Consider the following 13,626-nt stretch of genomic DNA (forward strand, 5'->3'; position numbering starts at 1 on the left):
CCCTTAAGATAGGCTTTTAAACATCCTTAAACATCCCCTCTCTCCAAAAATAATAAATATGTTGATTTTCTTCTATTTCAGGATCTGCAAGATGAAGTTCAAAGGGAGAATACTAATCTGCAAAAACTACAGGCCCAGAAACAGCAAGTACAGGAACTCCTTGATGGACTGGATGAACAGAAGTCCCAGCTGGAGGAGCAACTGAAGGAAGTTAGAAAGAAATGTGCTGAGGAGGCCCAGCTGGTAAAGTCTGGCCATTCCATGCAGCCTGTATCTGTACCTTAGTTGCTTTTCCTAGCATAAGATGGAAACATTCTTTGCTTGTTGTGTTGCTGCTATGGTTGTTAGGTGGCAATCTAGTCAACACTTGTGGCACATGAAGGAGTTGGAGCACTGTTCATCTGGAAATTGCAGGCCCTCTTTAGGGGAAAGAGGGCACTTAGTGCAGTACTTTTTCAAATTTTAGCTGAAAGTGTGGTACCTATGCCTTCAAGTCCCCTCTATTCATTTCCTAATTGCCCTTTTCTATCAAAAGTATATACTTCAAAAAACACCAAAAGAGTAAACTGAATAAATAAATGTGTTTGCATTATGGAACATTTTAATGACAACTCTTTTTTTTTTAATCCCACTTTCTTTTCATTCACTCCCATGTTACAGATCTCATCCCTGAAAGCTGAATTAACTAGTCAAGAATCACAGATCTCTACTTATGAGGAAGAGCTGGCCAAAGCTAGGGAAGAGCTGAGTCGCCTACAGCAAGAAACAGCAGAATTAGAGGAGAGTGTGGAGTCAGGAAAGGCTCAGCTGGGGCCTCTTCAGCAGCATCTGCAAGATTCACAACAGGAAATAAGTTCAGTAAGTCTTTGTGGCAATGAGAAATATGCTCAAATGGGGCCTCACCATGTCCTTTTAGCAAATAATACTTTCTCAACTTGTGTTCCCTTTCCTTCTGCCTCATCTGTTATTCATTTTTCATTCATTTTATACAAGTAGGTTTCTTGTTGCCTGTTCTAAGTTAAAATTGTCATAAATCTTGTATATCTCATTATTATCATAAGAGTCATGGCTAAGGGTGCAGGTTTTGTAGATGTATGGTTTAGGCTTAAGTGCTGGCTCTTCCACTTACTGCCTGAATCATCTTAGTATCAAATGCCTCATCTTTAAAATTGAAGAATTAATAATCCCTCTACCTTTTAGGTCTGCTGTAAGGATTAAATGAAATGTAAAGGATTAAACACTGTGAGACAGTTTAGCATAGTGTTTGGTACATAAATGCTCCAAATGTTGCTTATTTTTACAAATAATAACCTCGCATCTTCTGTTTTGTGATTCTAATCTTAAAACCAGTTTTGTTTATTTGGAGACCTTTATTATTTTAATTAGGAAATTGTTTTTTTATATAGATAAACATGTCGTGTTGTGTGGGTCCAGAGTATAGATCTCCTGCTTTGTTATTTCTAGGCTTCCCTAAATGAAGAATAATATTTTATAGAATGATAGTAAGATGGTTAGGAGAAGAGAGATCATGTAGCTAGCTCATTCTTTTCATTTTGAATTTGAACAAACTGAAGCCAAGAAAGATTAAGTAACTTGCCTGTGGTTACATTGCCTTTAAAAGAACCAGAACCGGGCAGCCCCAGCGCCGCCTGCAGGCCAGGGCGTGATCCTGGAGACCCTGCATCGAGTCCCACATCAGGCTCTCTGTATGATGCCTGCTTCTCCCTCTGCCTGTGTCTGCCTCTCTTTCTCTGTCACTATGAATAAATTTTAAAAAAAAATCTTAAAAAAAAAAAGAACCAGAACCTAGAATCCAGATTTTCTAACATGTAGTCCAGTGTCCTCAGTTAATTATTATGTATAATGAAGTCCTATCCAGATTGATAGGCCTCCTTCCCCTCTCTTGTCTGACAGGTAAATACCTACTCACTTATCTTGCAAGACATAGCTTAACTTATTTCTTTATAGCATTTTCTGAACCCTGCCTCTATTGGACTCTCCTTTTACAGAAATAGTAACATTTTCCCCTGCATATTTGTTTATGTGTCTGTCTCCCCCATCATACTGAGCTTTTTGGTCTAGGTCTTTTTTATATATATTTTTAAAGATTTTTATTTATTTATTCATGAGAGAGAGAGAGAGAGAGAACGAGGCAGAGAGACAGAGGGAGAAGCAGGTTCCACGCAGGAAGCCCTACGTGAAACTCGATCGGGTCTCCAGGATCAGGGCCTGGGCTGAAGGCCGTGCTAAACCACTGAGCCACCCGGGCTGCCCAGGTCTAGGTCTTATTTATACTCAATGAACAGGTAACCTGAAAGAAGGCTATTCTAGTGGGAATACCATCAGCTGAATGAATATTCTTTAAAATTATTTTCTTCTTTGAGGTTTTTTTTTTTGAGGTATAATTTACATACCATAAAATTTACAGGTTTTATTTTTGTTATTTTTTATTTTTTTTAAGATTTTATTTATTTATTCATGAGAGACAGAGAGAGAGAGAGAGGCAGAGACACAGGCAGAGGGAGAAGCAGGCTCCATGCAAGGAGCCTGATTTGGGACTCGAACCCCGGTCTCCAGGATCACACTCTGGGCTGCAGGCGGCGCTAAACCGCTGCGCCACCGGGGCTGCCCTACAGGTTTTAATAATACAGTTCAGTGATTTTCAATAAATTTAGAATTGTTCAAACATCACAATCCAATTTTAGAACATTTCTATCACTCCTAAAAAGATCCCTTGCACCCATTTGTAGTGAGTCCCTGCTTCTACCCCTAGGTAAGTACTACTGCTTTCTGATTCTAAAGGTTTGCCTTTTCTGAGCATTTCAAGTAGATGAAATCAAACATTATATACATTATCTTTTTTCATGTGGTTTCCTTCACAAGCATAGTGTTTTTGAGGCTCATTTGTGTTGTAGCATGTTTCAACATTATTTCATTGTATATTTATAAAGTATTTTGTTTATCCATTCACTGACTAATGGGCATTTGATTCTTTCTACTTGTTGGCTGTTACGAATAATGCTGCTATGAACATTTGCAAACAATTATTTGTGTGGATATGTGTTTTCATTTCTCTGAGGTATGGAATAGTTGGTTATATTGTGAAATTATGTTTAAATTTTTTTTAAGTTTAAATTGCCAAAGTTTTCCAAAGTCACTGTACCATTCACATTCCCAGTAATAATATATGAGGGTTCCAGTTTCTCCAGTCTTAATGACACTTTTACTGTCTATGTCTACTTAACTGATTTTAGTCATCCTAGTAGGTATGAAGTGGTGGTATCTCATAGTTTCTAATTTATATTTTTCTTTTTTTTTTTTAAAAGATTTTAAAATCTTTCTGTGTGAGAGACACAGAAAGAATGGCAGAGACATAGGCAGGGGGAGAAGCAGGCTCCCTGTGGGGAACCCGATGTGGGACTCGATTCGATTAACCTGGCATCAGGCCCTGAGCCAAAGGCAGACGCTCAACCACTGAGCCACCCCGGCATCCCTCTAATTTATATTTTTTAATGGCTAGTGATGTTGAGTATCTTTTCATGTGCTTATTAGCCATTTGTATATCCTTTTAGATGAAATACCTTTTTAAAAATTGGATCGTTGGGACGCCTGGGTGGCTCAGTGGTTGAGTGTCTGCCTTTGACTCAAGGCAAGATCCCGGGGTTTGGGATCGAGTCCCACATTGGGTTCCCCACAGGGAGCCTACTTCTCCCTCTGCTATGCCTCTGCCTCTCTCTCTCTCTCTGTCTTTCATGAATAAATAAATAAAATCTTTAAGTAAAAATTAGATTGTCTAATTATTATTAAATTACAAGAGTTTAGGGGATCCCTGGGTGGCTCAGTGGTTTAGCACCTGCCTTTGGCTCAGGGCTTGATCTTGGAGACCTGGGGTCAAGTACCACGTCGGGCTCCCTGCATGGAGCCTGCTTCTCCCTCTGCCTGTGTCTCTGCCTCTCTCTCTCTCTCTCTCTCTCTCTCTCTGTCTCTCATGAATAAAATAAATAAATAAATAAATTAATTAATTACAAGAGTTTAAAAAATTCTGGATAGCTTTGTGCAGTGGCAGTGTCATAGCCAATGAGGTTTACCTGAGGCACAATTATTACTAGTTACAAATTCTGGATATAAGTTCTTTACCAGAATATTTGATTTGCAAGTAATTTCTCCCAGTCTCTGGCTTGTTTTTTCATTTTCTTTTCTTTGAGTTTTTTGAAAGAGAAGTTCTTTCAAAGGAAGGAACATAAATGAGAAAAGTAGAAAGGACTCTGGATATTACAAATTATCACTGAGAAAAAAAATTATCACTGAGAAAAGAAGACACTGTTTCTGAACAAGGAAAATAATTTCAGCAAACTATACTACCAAGTGTGCCAGATGATATTTGGTACTTATGGAAGGAATTATATCCTTGCAAACTGATCTTCATACCTTAAGAACAAACATACCAGGGAGCACCTGGCTGGCATTGTGACTCTTGATCTTGGGGTCATAATTGTAAGTTCATTCCCTATGTTCGGTGTAGAGTATTTTTGAAAAATAAATAAAAAAATTAAAAAATTAAAATAAACATACCAATTTCTTATATTTGACTTAGTGACTTGTGTGTCTTCCCCACAGAGGGCAGCAGTTTCCCATGGGCCTATAAAAAATGAAAATCCAGTACTTTATAAACATACAAGTATGCAAATATAAAATTATCCTGAGACTTTAATTGCTCTTTAAAGCTAAACTGTAGCTTTTCTGTTAAAAAGGAGAACTGAGGAAAAATTTCTGACTTGCTAAATTTTCATTTTTACTTGTTTGTATTTATGGTAGGAAAAAGCAAAGAACCTTTGGCTTTAATTCTATGTATCTTACTTACACAATATTTGCTGTTTTTATCCAAGTATTACGGCATTCTGATAGTTTATTGCATTTCTCTTGCACAGTTTGCAAAGAGCTTGTGTTAGTTGTATGAATTTTTTTTTTCTGTATCCTCTAAGTTTATGCAGAGACCAAGGAAGAAGACAGGCTAAGTGACAGGTACGTGAGAGAGCCAGACACAGGACAGCCTAGTTTTGTTCAAGATATTATTATCTCAAAAGTAACTTAAAGGAATAATTGTCTTAAATAGTACTCTTTGATAGGCAAGTATTTCCATACAGTGTTTCATCTATATGATGGTTATTAGTGTTAAGGTTTTAAATTGTAGACTGAAAAGGTTTAGTGGATATTGAAATTGATTTAATGGTCATGATAAAAACATTTTTTTTTTTTTTTTAATTTTTATTTTAATTTATGATAGTCACAGAGACAGAGAGGCAGAGACACAGGCAGAGGGAGAAGCAGGCTCCATGCATCGGGAGCCCGACATGGGATTCGATCCCGGGTCTCCAGGATCGCGCCCTGTGCCAAAGGCAGGCGCCAAACCACTGCGCCACCCAGGGATCCCCAAAACATTTTTAAAAAAAGAGTGTTCAGAACTTTTGAGTCTTTGGTGCTCCTGATCACCAAAGTATTCTTTATTTGGGATTCCTTGAGCTGACCCAACTTGACATACTGGTCATCATCTTGTAGACATAGTCTTATTGCTCTTCAAATGCAGCCTGAAATCAGGTGTTGAATCCATTTTGTGAGCTTCAGTAGTTTCAGTCAGGGACAAGAAAAAGTCAGAAGGAACATGACTATAAAATAGAGAGGAGATATTGGGCAGCCCTGAAGCAAATGGACTAGAGGAGAGCTCTGCCTCTGGCCCCTACAGAAAAAACCTCCCTGGCCTGTAGAGTTAGTGATTGTGCCCAACTCAGTGAGAAAAACTGCCTGATCCATAAAACATAAAATTATTTTCTCCATGTAACATAAACCCATTTTATACGTGCACATTTGTTTCCTAATACACATTCCAAGTTTTTAATGTATAAAAAATTAAATTAACTATTGTTAATGATGGAGTACTACACTATGTACATTTTTTATTTATTTTTTTTTATTTTTTTTTTTTTTAAATTTTTTTTATTTATTTATGATAGTCACACAGAGAGAGAGAGGCAGAGACATAGGCAGAGGGAAAAGCAGGCTCCACGCACCGGGAGCCGGACGTGGGATTCGATCCCAGGTCTCCAGGATCACGCCCTGGGCCAAAGTCAGGCGCTAAACCACTGCGCCACCCAGGGATCCCCTATGTACATTTTTTAAATAGAAAGTGAAAAGTCTTGTTTTGCTCATGTTTTTTCCCATTAATATCAACACTTTTTTTTTTAAATTTTTTTTTTTAATTTTTATTTATTTATGATAGTCACAGAGAAAGAGAGAGAGAGGCAGAGACATAGGCAGAGGGAGAAGCAGGCTCCATGCACCGGGAACCCGATATGGGATTCGATCCCGGGTCTCCAGGATCACGCCCTGAGCCAAAGGTAGGCGCCAAACCGCTGCGCCACCCAGGGATCCCAATATCAACACTTTTGAATAGAATCAAAGAATATTATTTGTAAAACCCATACAAGAAATAAAGATAATCTAATTTTCATCTGCTGATTCCAGCTCCTGGAGTAGAACAGTGTTTGGAGCATGGGACCTGTTCTGTCTGCACAGGGTGTACCTGTCTGTGTGCCTGTGCATTCCTACGTATACCTATATAGGTTGTTTTTATTTATGTATACTTTATATACAAAAAATAAAATAGAATGAAATAAGACAGAATAGGAAATATAAGCACGCATTACATGGAATAAAGATACATAAAGATTATAAGGATTATATTATAAAATTATAAGGATTATTTAAGGATTCATGAAACTTTTTCACAACTGTATGTGCATGTGTGCATGTAAATTATACATATGGATGAATGTGTCTGCATTACATATATATGTTTATGTATGTATATACACACAGAGAGACCTGTCCAAATAAATACATATATTTACTGGGTTAGGATGTAAAATCTATTTCTTTCTATAGATTAAAGTAAAAAAAAAAAGTTTATAAACCACAACTCAATAGCACTAGGAATATACAAGGCATATGCTGTGTGTTACAAATGTGTAACATTTTGGATTGTTAGTTTAAGTTCTAAATACAATGCAATTTGATAGACACATATGCTTACTGATATCCACGGTTTGAACATAAATTACACACTACAGTACACTTACGTCATTGTGCTAGATGTTGGAGATACAAAGGTGATAGCAAAAGTTATGGTCCCTACTCTCAAAGAGCTCAATGTTTTTAACTTTTTAAAAATGGAGTGAATTAGTGGAAAAGAAACAGGGAAACTTAATTCGTATTATGGTAAGAAAATGCAAGTGTGCTAGGCACTTTTATGCACATTGTCCATTATTTGCGCACATACATTTACATTTTACAGAATTCTTTCAAATATATCTTTGCTTCATTTAATCATCTGTGGAGATAGTTCTTACTTTAGGATTAAGAAATGAAGGCTTGAAGAAGTTACTTTGACTAAGATCACTTAACTGAAAGGTGACAGAGCTCAATTGACGTCTGTTTTCTTTCCCAGTCCAATATAGTGTTCTTTTCCCAGGTTATGACCCTGGAAATATCTGTGGTAAATAACAGATTCCAAAATGAGGAACCTAAAAACCTCATGCAGAAAATAAGATTAGAGGCACTGAGTCTTGATTCATGAAATGTCAGTAGGAAATATTTATATTTGCTAAAAACAAAAAATACAGCATGTAATATAAAAAAATGTATTTTATGAAAAATGGGAACTATTCAGTAAAATTTCATTCATTACGCCCTTTCACTAAAAGCATATTTTGATTTTGCCCTCTCTTCAATTTCTTTGAGATATTTACTAATTTATTATTTTTTTTTATTATAGATGTTAGTATGAATAAGCATCATCTTTCCCCAGCCTCTGGCCCCAGCATTTTTCTTTTAATATATATTACAGTTTATTGAATTCTGCCTCTCTGTCCTACCGTTGTTCCAGGAATATCCAAACTACTTTGTCCTTTATTTAACATATTTGGAATAGCTTAGATTTACCACCTCCTAGGACTCTAGCCCATTAATAAATAATACCAGAGCATAGGACAGTAGCTCATTTTGCCTTAGTCTTCACTCTTCTCCTTCCCAGTAGGAGTATAGATAGCTCCAAAATGTTGTGTGCTTTCCCTCAGCTTCCTTTTTTTTCCCCAAAACTTCATCACAAAATCTTCCCTTGTTCTGTTACTTTGCTGTCTTTTTCCCAATATGCTGACCCTTTTTCTAGTTATACCAAAAGGACACCAAAATATGGATAATTGAATCAAAATTCTTGAAGCTTTCAAAAGATGTACAAAAGTGAATCCATATATACTGGAATTTCAAGAGAACTCATGGAGATCGATTACTGAAATCTCTCTAAATCATGCTTCATTCCCAGAGTATTTTCCCTAATGGAAACAAATTTATCATTGACCAAACCTAGGGATGTAGCTATTTAAATTTTTTATGTCTTTCTAGTAATAAATTTTGTTTTGTATTTCTACTTTGTGTTGACAGATGCAAATGAAACTGATGGAAATGAAAGAGCTGGAAAGCCATAATAATCAATTAAATTGGTGCAGTAGCCCACAGAGCATTCTTGTAAATGGTGCTACAGATTATTGCAGCCTCAGCACCAGCAGCAGTGAAACAGCTAACCTTAATGAGCATGCTGAAGGCCAAGGCAACTTGGAGTCAGAGCCCATACACCAGGAGTCTCCAGTGAGTCTAGTAGTTCTATAACCTTCATAATAAACTTCAGAAAAAAAAAAAAACTGATACAGATCAAAGTTTTTGTTGATGTCATACTTAATATAAATATAGAATCATGCCTCATCTGAGGACAGTTGCGTTTTGTTTTGTTTTCAGAGGCAGAGAGTAGATACTGATTCAACAGTTCCAGTGCTTTGAACTAGTGTAAAAGTTAATTTTGACTAATCTATTATATAAAGCATGTTTTCAAAACAGTAGCTTTATAGATAGTAACTTTTTAAAACATTTTTTTTAAGTATTCTCACCCAACACTGAGAGTAACTCTTTATTTCATAATGTTGAGGACACTTATCTTCCGGTTATTTAGAAAGTACCAGCTATGTGCAGCAGTGCTGCTCTTATATATGAGAGCTGCAGAGACAAAAGACTGTAACTCTGCCTTTAAGCAGCATACAGTTTAGCAGTTGTAACACTATACTATGTTAAAGGGCTCTGATCATGGAAGCATGAGATATTCAGGTAGGACAGCTTGGAGGAGGCTCAAGATTTTATAGAGAAAGCTTTATAAGTGAGCTTCACAGTAAGAAGTGTTAAGCAAAGAAGAAGATGGTGTATTCCTGGCAGAGAAAACAGTATTTACATAGGTATGAGATGAGAGAAACATGCTGCACAGAGTCAGAAGAAATTCTCAAAGGATATCTCGTGATGGTGGGTAGAGTATTGATAGGAGATGAGGCTCTCTTATAGTGGCTCCCTGCATTATCTCTTACTTAAAATATAGATGTCTGTACCCAACTACAAACTTGCTGAACTAGAGTTTCTGGGATGGTGCCGGGTACATATATTTTTACAAAAAAATTCCGTGGGTGATTATGATGTGCATTGCACCTGGATAAAAGTGACCACTTTTAGGTCAGAAAGGGCAAGAGGGTTCATCTTGAAGCATTGGAGGATTTATCTTACTGCACTGAATAGCCATTGAAGAATTTAAGCAAGACGTGACATAATTGCACTTACCTTTTAGAAAAATGTAGAAAATGGATTTGAGAGTGGGACTGAACACGCAGAGATATGTTAAGAGACTGTTGGAATGGTCTATGTGAGATGGTTTTAGCCTAAATTTAAGCAGTAATGGGAGGGATGATGAAAGAATACAAGTTTGAAATACATTAAAGACATAAAATTAACAGACTTGGTTTTTATTTAGGCATTGCAATCAAAAGTTTATCCTTCAAAGACATAGGGTGATACGGAGATTTTCCCTGTCACTTCTTAAAACACTTTCTTTTTTTTTTTTTTTAAGATTTTATTCATTTATTCATGAGAGACAGAGACAGAAAGGCAGAGACACAGGCAGAGGGAGAAGCAGGCTCCATGCAGGGAGCCTGATGCGGTACTCGATCCCGGGTCTCCAGGATCACGCCCTGGGCCAAAGGCGGCACTAAACCGCTGAGCCCCCCGGGCTGCCCTTCCCTGTCACTTCTTAAGCCCTGTTTCCTACTGATCTAAATCCAGAAAGCTGTTGGAAGTCATTGAAGGACCTTTAACTGAACAGTCCTGATCAGATTAGTATTTTTTCATTTTTATTTATTTATTTTTTTCAGATTCGTATTTTAGATCTATTCCTTTAGCTACTCTAAGAAGGGTCATTTGAAAGGGCACATGTTGGAGGCAAGAAGGCGTTGGAAGGTTAAGCTGGATCAGAATGATGATACTATAAATGGATGATAGTGACAGTGAAGATGGAGAGGAATGGATTTGAGGAGGAGGTGGGAGGTAAAACAGCAAGACTTGGAGGCTTAGGTGGGAGATGACCAAAGGGAAGTGGTTAAGTGGTTAAATTGTGTGGCCTGAGTGACTTTGATGCTTGATGATACAATTTTCCAAAGAAAGATTTTAAGAGAACTCATTTAATGAATACATTCTGCTTGTCTTTTGTATTTTTAGTAATTTTTGGTTATCCTTTGTCAGTTTCCTCTGCTGAGTAGAAAATACATAGTTAGTCCATGTAGCATTAATATTTTGTAGGTAAGAAGTAGTCCTGAAATACTGCCTTCTGGTGTGCCTGATGATAATGAAGTGGCGACTACAGCTGTTAATGAGAAAGTTTGTCCTGAATTTAATACTGACAGACATTCAAAAGAGGTAAAAATAATTTTATATATATATATATATATATATATATATATATATACACACACACGTGTGTGTGTGTGTGTGTGCGTATGTATATGTTCTCATTACTGGTTTCCCTAGATGGGTTACACACTGTTTTAAGCTAAGGAAAGAAAAATGTATTAAGTGAGCTTTATGACTACAGGAATATTTGTTATATTACCATCCATTGATATTTTTCAAAGCATTTTATTTCAGAATCTTAAAACTGGTTCCTAAAAGAATACTTTTTAATTTAAAATTACTTTTAGGGCGATCCATTTAATGCAGAATCCAGTTCACTGACAGATCCAGTTGCAGACACAAACTTGGATTTTTTCCAGTCTGATCCTTTTGTTGGCAGTAAGTACTCTTATATTATGGATTTACCAAAAAAGTCTTTTTAATGTAACTATATAAGAATGAGGGCTTCAGTTTTGAGATCCTACTTGTTACAACAAAAGTGGAGGATGTAGAGATGTCATATGTTATATTTGCTGGTATTTGTCCTCTTCAAGCAACTAACTCACTTCTAGGACTAAGCCACTGATTATGTCTGAGGAGCCCCTGATTAAGAGCATGTTTCTTGTTCAGAATAAGGACCAAAATAAAGAGATATTATGGACCAGGAGAGGAGATTAAGTACTCTTAGGTCAACCAGCGATTTTTTACTAATGTGCCAACATCATGCTTTTATTTATTTTTTAAAGATTTTATTTATTTATTCATGAGAAACACAGAGAGAGAGGCAGAGACACAGGCAGAGGGAGAAGCAGGCTCCATGCAGGGTTCCCGACACGGGACTTGTTCCTGGGACTCCAGGATCACATCCTGGTTCAAAGGCTGGCGCTAAACCGCTGAGCCACCCAGGGATCCCCACATCATGCTTTTATTTTTTTTTTAATTTTTATTTATTTATGATAGAGAGAGAGAGAGAGAGAGGCAGAGACACAGGCAGAGGGAGAAGCAGGCTCCATGCACCGGGAGCCCGACGTGGGATTCGATCCCGGGTCTCCAGGATCGCGCCCCGGGCCAAAGGCAGGCGCCAAACCGCTGCGCCACCCAGGGATCCCCACATCATGCTTTTAAACAGTGGAATCAATAGCAGTTAGAAGCCTGATCCCTGCCGTTATGGTGCCTATATTGTTATTGAAGAAATAAAAGTTTAATAAATTGAAATACCTGGTGTCCATGTAAACTGTGTTAAATACCACTGGTGTCAAAGCTCTTTTTGCATTTTATTTATTTCCAAGTCAGTTTATGAAACTGATAGGTCAGTTTACAACAGTTTTATTTATTTTTTTTTCCTCCAAGGTTTTATTTAACTTCCAGTTAGTTGGGGATCCCTGGTGGCTCAGCGGTTTAACGCCTGTCTTCGGCCCAGGGAGTGATCCTGGAGTCCCAGGATCAAGTCCCACATTAGGCTCCCTACATGGAGCCTGCTTCTCCCTCTGCCTGTGTCTCTCCCTCTCTCTTTCTCTCTGTGTGTGTCTCTCATGAATAAATAAATAAAATCTTGGGCAGCCCAGGTGGCTCAGCGGTTTAGCGTGCCACCTTCAGCCCAGGGCGTGAGCAGGGACCTGGGATCAAGTCCCACATCGGGCACCCTACATGGAGCCTGCTTCTCCCTCTGCCTGTGTCTCTGTCTGTCTCTCTCTCTCTCTGTGTGTGTCTCTCATGAAAAAATAAAATCTTTAAAAATAAAAGTCTAGAACAAAAATTTAATTTAAAAAAATATAAAATCTTTAAAAAAATAAATAAATTCCCGTTAGTTAACATACAATGTAATATTAGTTTCAGGTGTAGAATTTAGTGAATCATCACTTACATACAGCACCTGGTGCTCAGCACAACAAATGCCCTCCTTAATCCCCACCACGCATTTAACCCATGTTTTCTCCCCCCGCCCAGGAGAACTCCTCTCTCGTTATCATTAGTGTATTCTCTATAGTTAAGACTATGTTTCTTGGCTTGCCTTTTTTTCCCCCCATGGTCTTTTTTTTTTTTTCTTAAATTGCACTTATGAGTGAAGTCATATAGTATTTCTTTCTCTGACTTATTTTCTTAGCATAATACTCTAGCTCATTTGTTGTTGCAGATGAGAAGATTTCATTCTTTTTTGTTGGCTAACATTCCACTACATGCACATGTGTGTGTGTGCGCGCACACACACACACCCCATGTCTTTGGTATCCATTCATCAGTTGATGAACATTTGGTTTTCCATTAATTTGGCTATTGTAGGTAATGCTGCTGTAAACATTGGAGTGCATGTATCCCTTTAAATTAGTATTTTTGTATTCTTTGGGTAAATACCATTGATGCAATTGCTGGATCCTAGGGTGGTTTTATTTTTAATTTTTTGAAGAACCTCCATACTGGTTTCCAGACTGGCCACACCAGTTTGCATTCCCACCCACAGTGCAAGAGGGTTCCCCTTTCTCCACATCCTCATCAATACCCGTTGTTTCTTCTGCTGTTGAGTTTAGCCATTCTGACAGGTGTGAGGTGGTATCTCATTGTAGTTTTGGTATGCTTTTCCCTGATGAGTGATGTTGAACGTCTGTACATCGTCTTTGGAAAAATGTCTATTGGTGTCATTTGCCCACTTTTTTTTTTTTTTTTAGATTTTATTTATTTGAGAGAGAGTATGAGCAGGGTCAGAGGGACAAGCAGACTCCCCAGTTGAGCATGGAGTCTGATGTGGACCTTGATCCCAGGACCCTGAGATCATGACCTGAGCCAAAGTCAAATGCTTAACCTACTGAGCCACCCAGGAGACCC

At 37.7% G+C, this 13,626-nt stretch overlaps 1 protein-coding gene and 1 pseudogene across 3 annotated transcripts in view; both read left to right on the top strand.

Annotated features, from left to right (window-relative positions):
- Positions 1 to 13,626, top strand: part of EPS15 (epidermal growth factor receptor pathway substrate 15) — a 140,936-nt gene that overhangs the window by 93,886 nt on the left and 33,424 nt on the right. For all 3 annotated transcript variants that reach the window (XM_055341670.1, XM_055341669.1, XM_055341668.1), the window contains 5 exons: positions 82 to 243; positions 661 to 858; positions 8,494 to 8,697; positions 10,717 to 10,833; positions 11,115 to 11,205. In XM_055341670.1, coding sequence (XP_055197645.1) covers positions 82 to 243; positions 661 to 858; positions 8,494 to 8,697; positions 10,717 to 10,833; positions 11,115 to 11,205 — 772 coding nt within the window. The remainder of the gene's footprint in view (positions 1 to 81; positions 244 to 660; positions 859 to 8,493; positions 8,698 to 10,716; positions 10,834 to 11,114; positions 11,206 to 13,626) is intronic.
- On the top strand, positions 4,049 to 4,164 carry LOC129520949 (U4 spliceosomal RNA; annotated as a pseudogene).

Source organism: Nyctereutes procyonoides, unplaced genomic scaffold (assembly GCF_905146905.1).
Source record: "Nyctereutes procyonoides isolate TBG_1078 unplaced genomic scaffold, NYPRO_anot_genome, whole genome shotgun sequence".
NCBI lineage: Eukaryota > Metazoa > Chordata > Mammalia > Carnivora > Canidae > Nyctereutes > Nyctereutes procyonoides.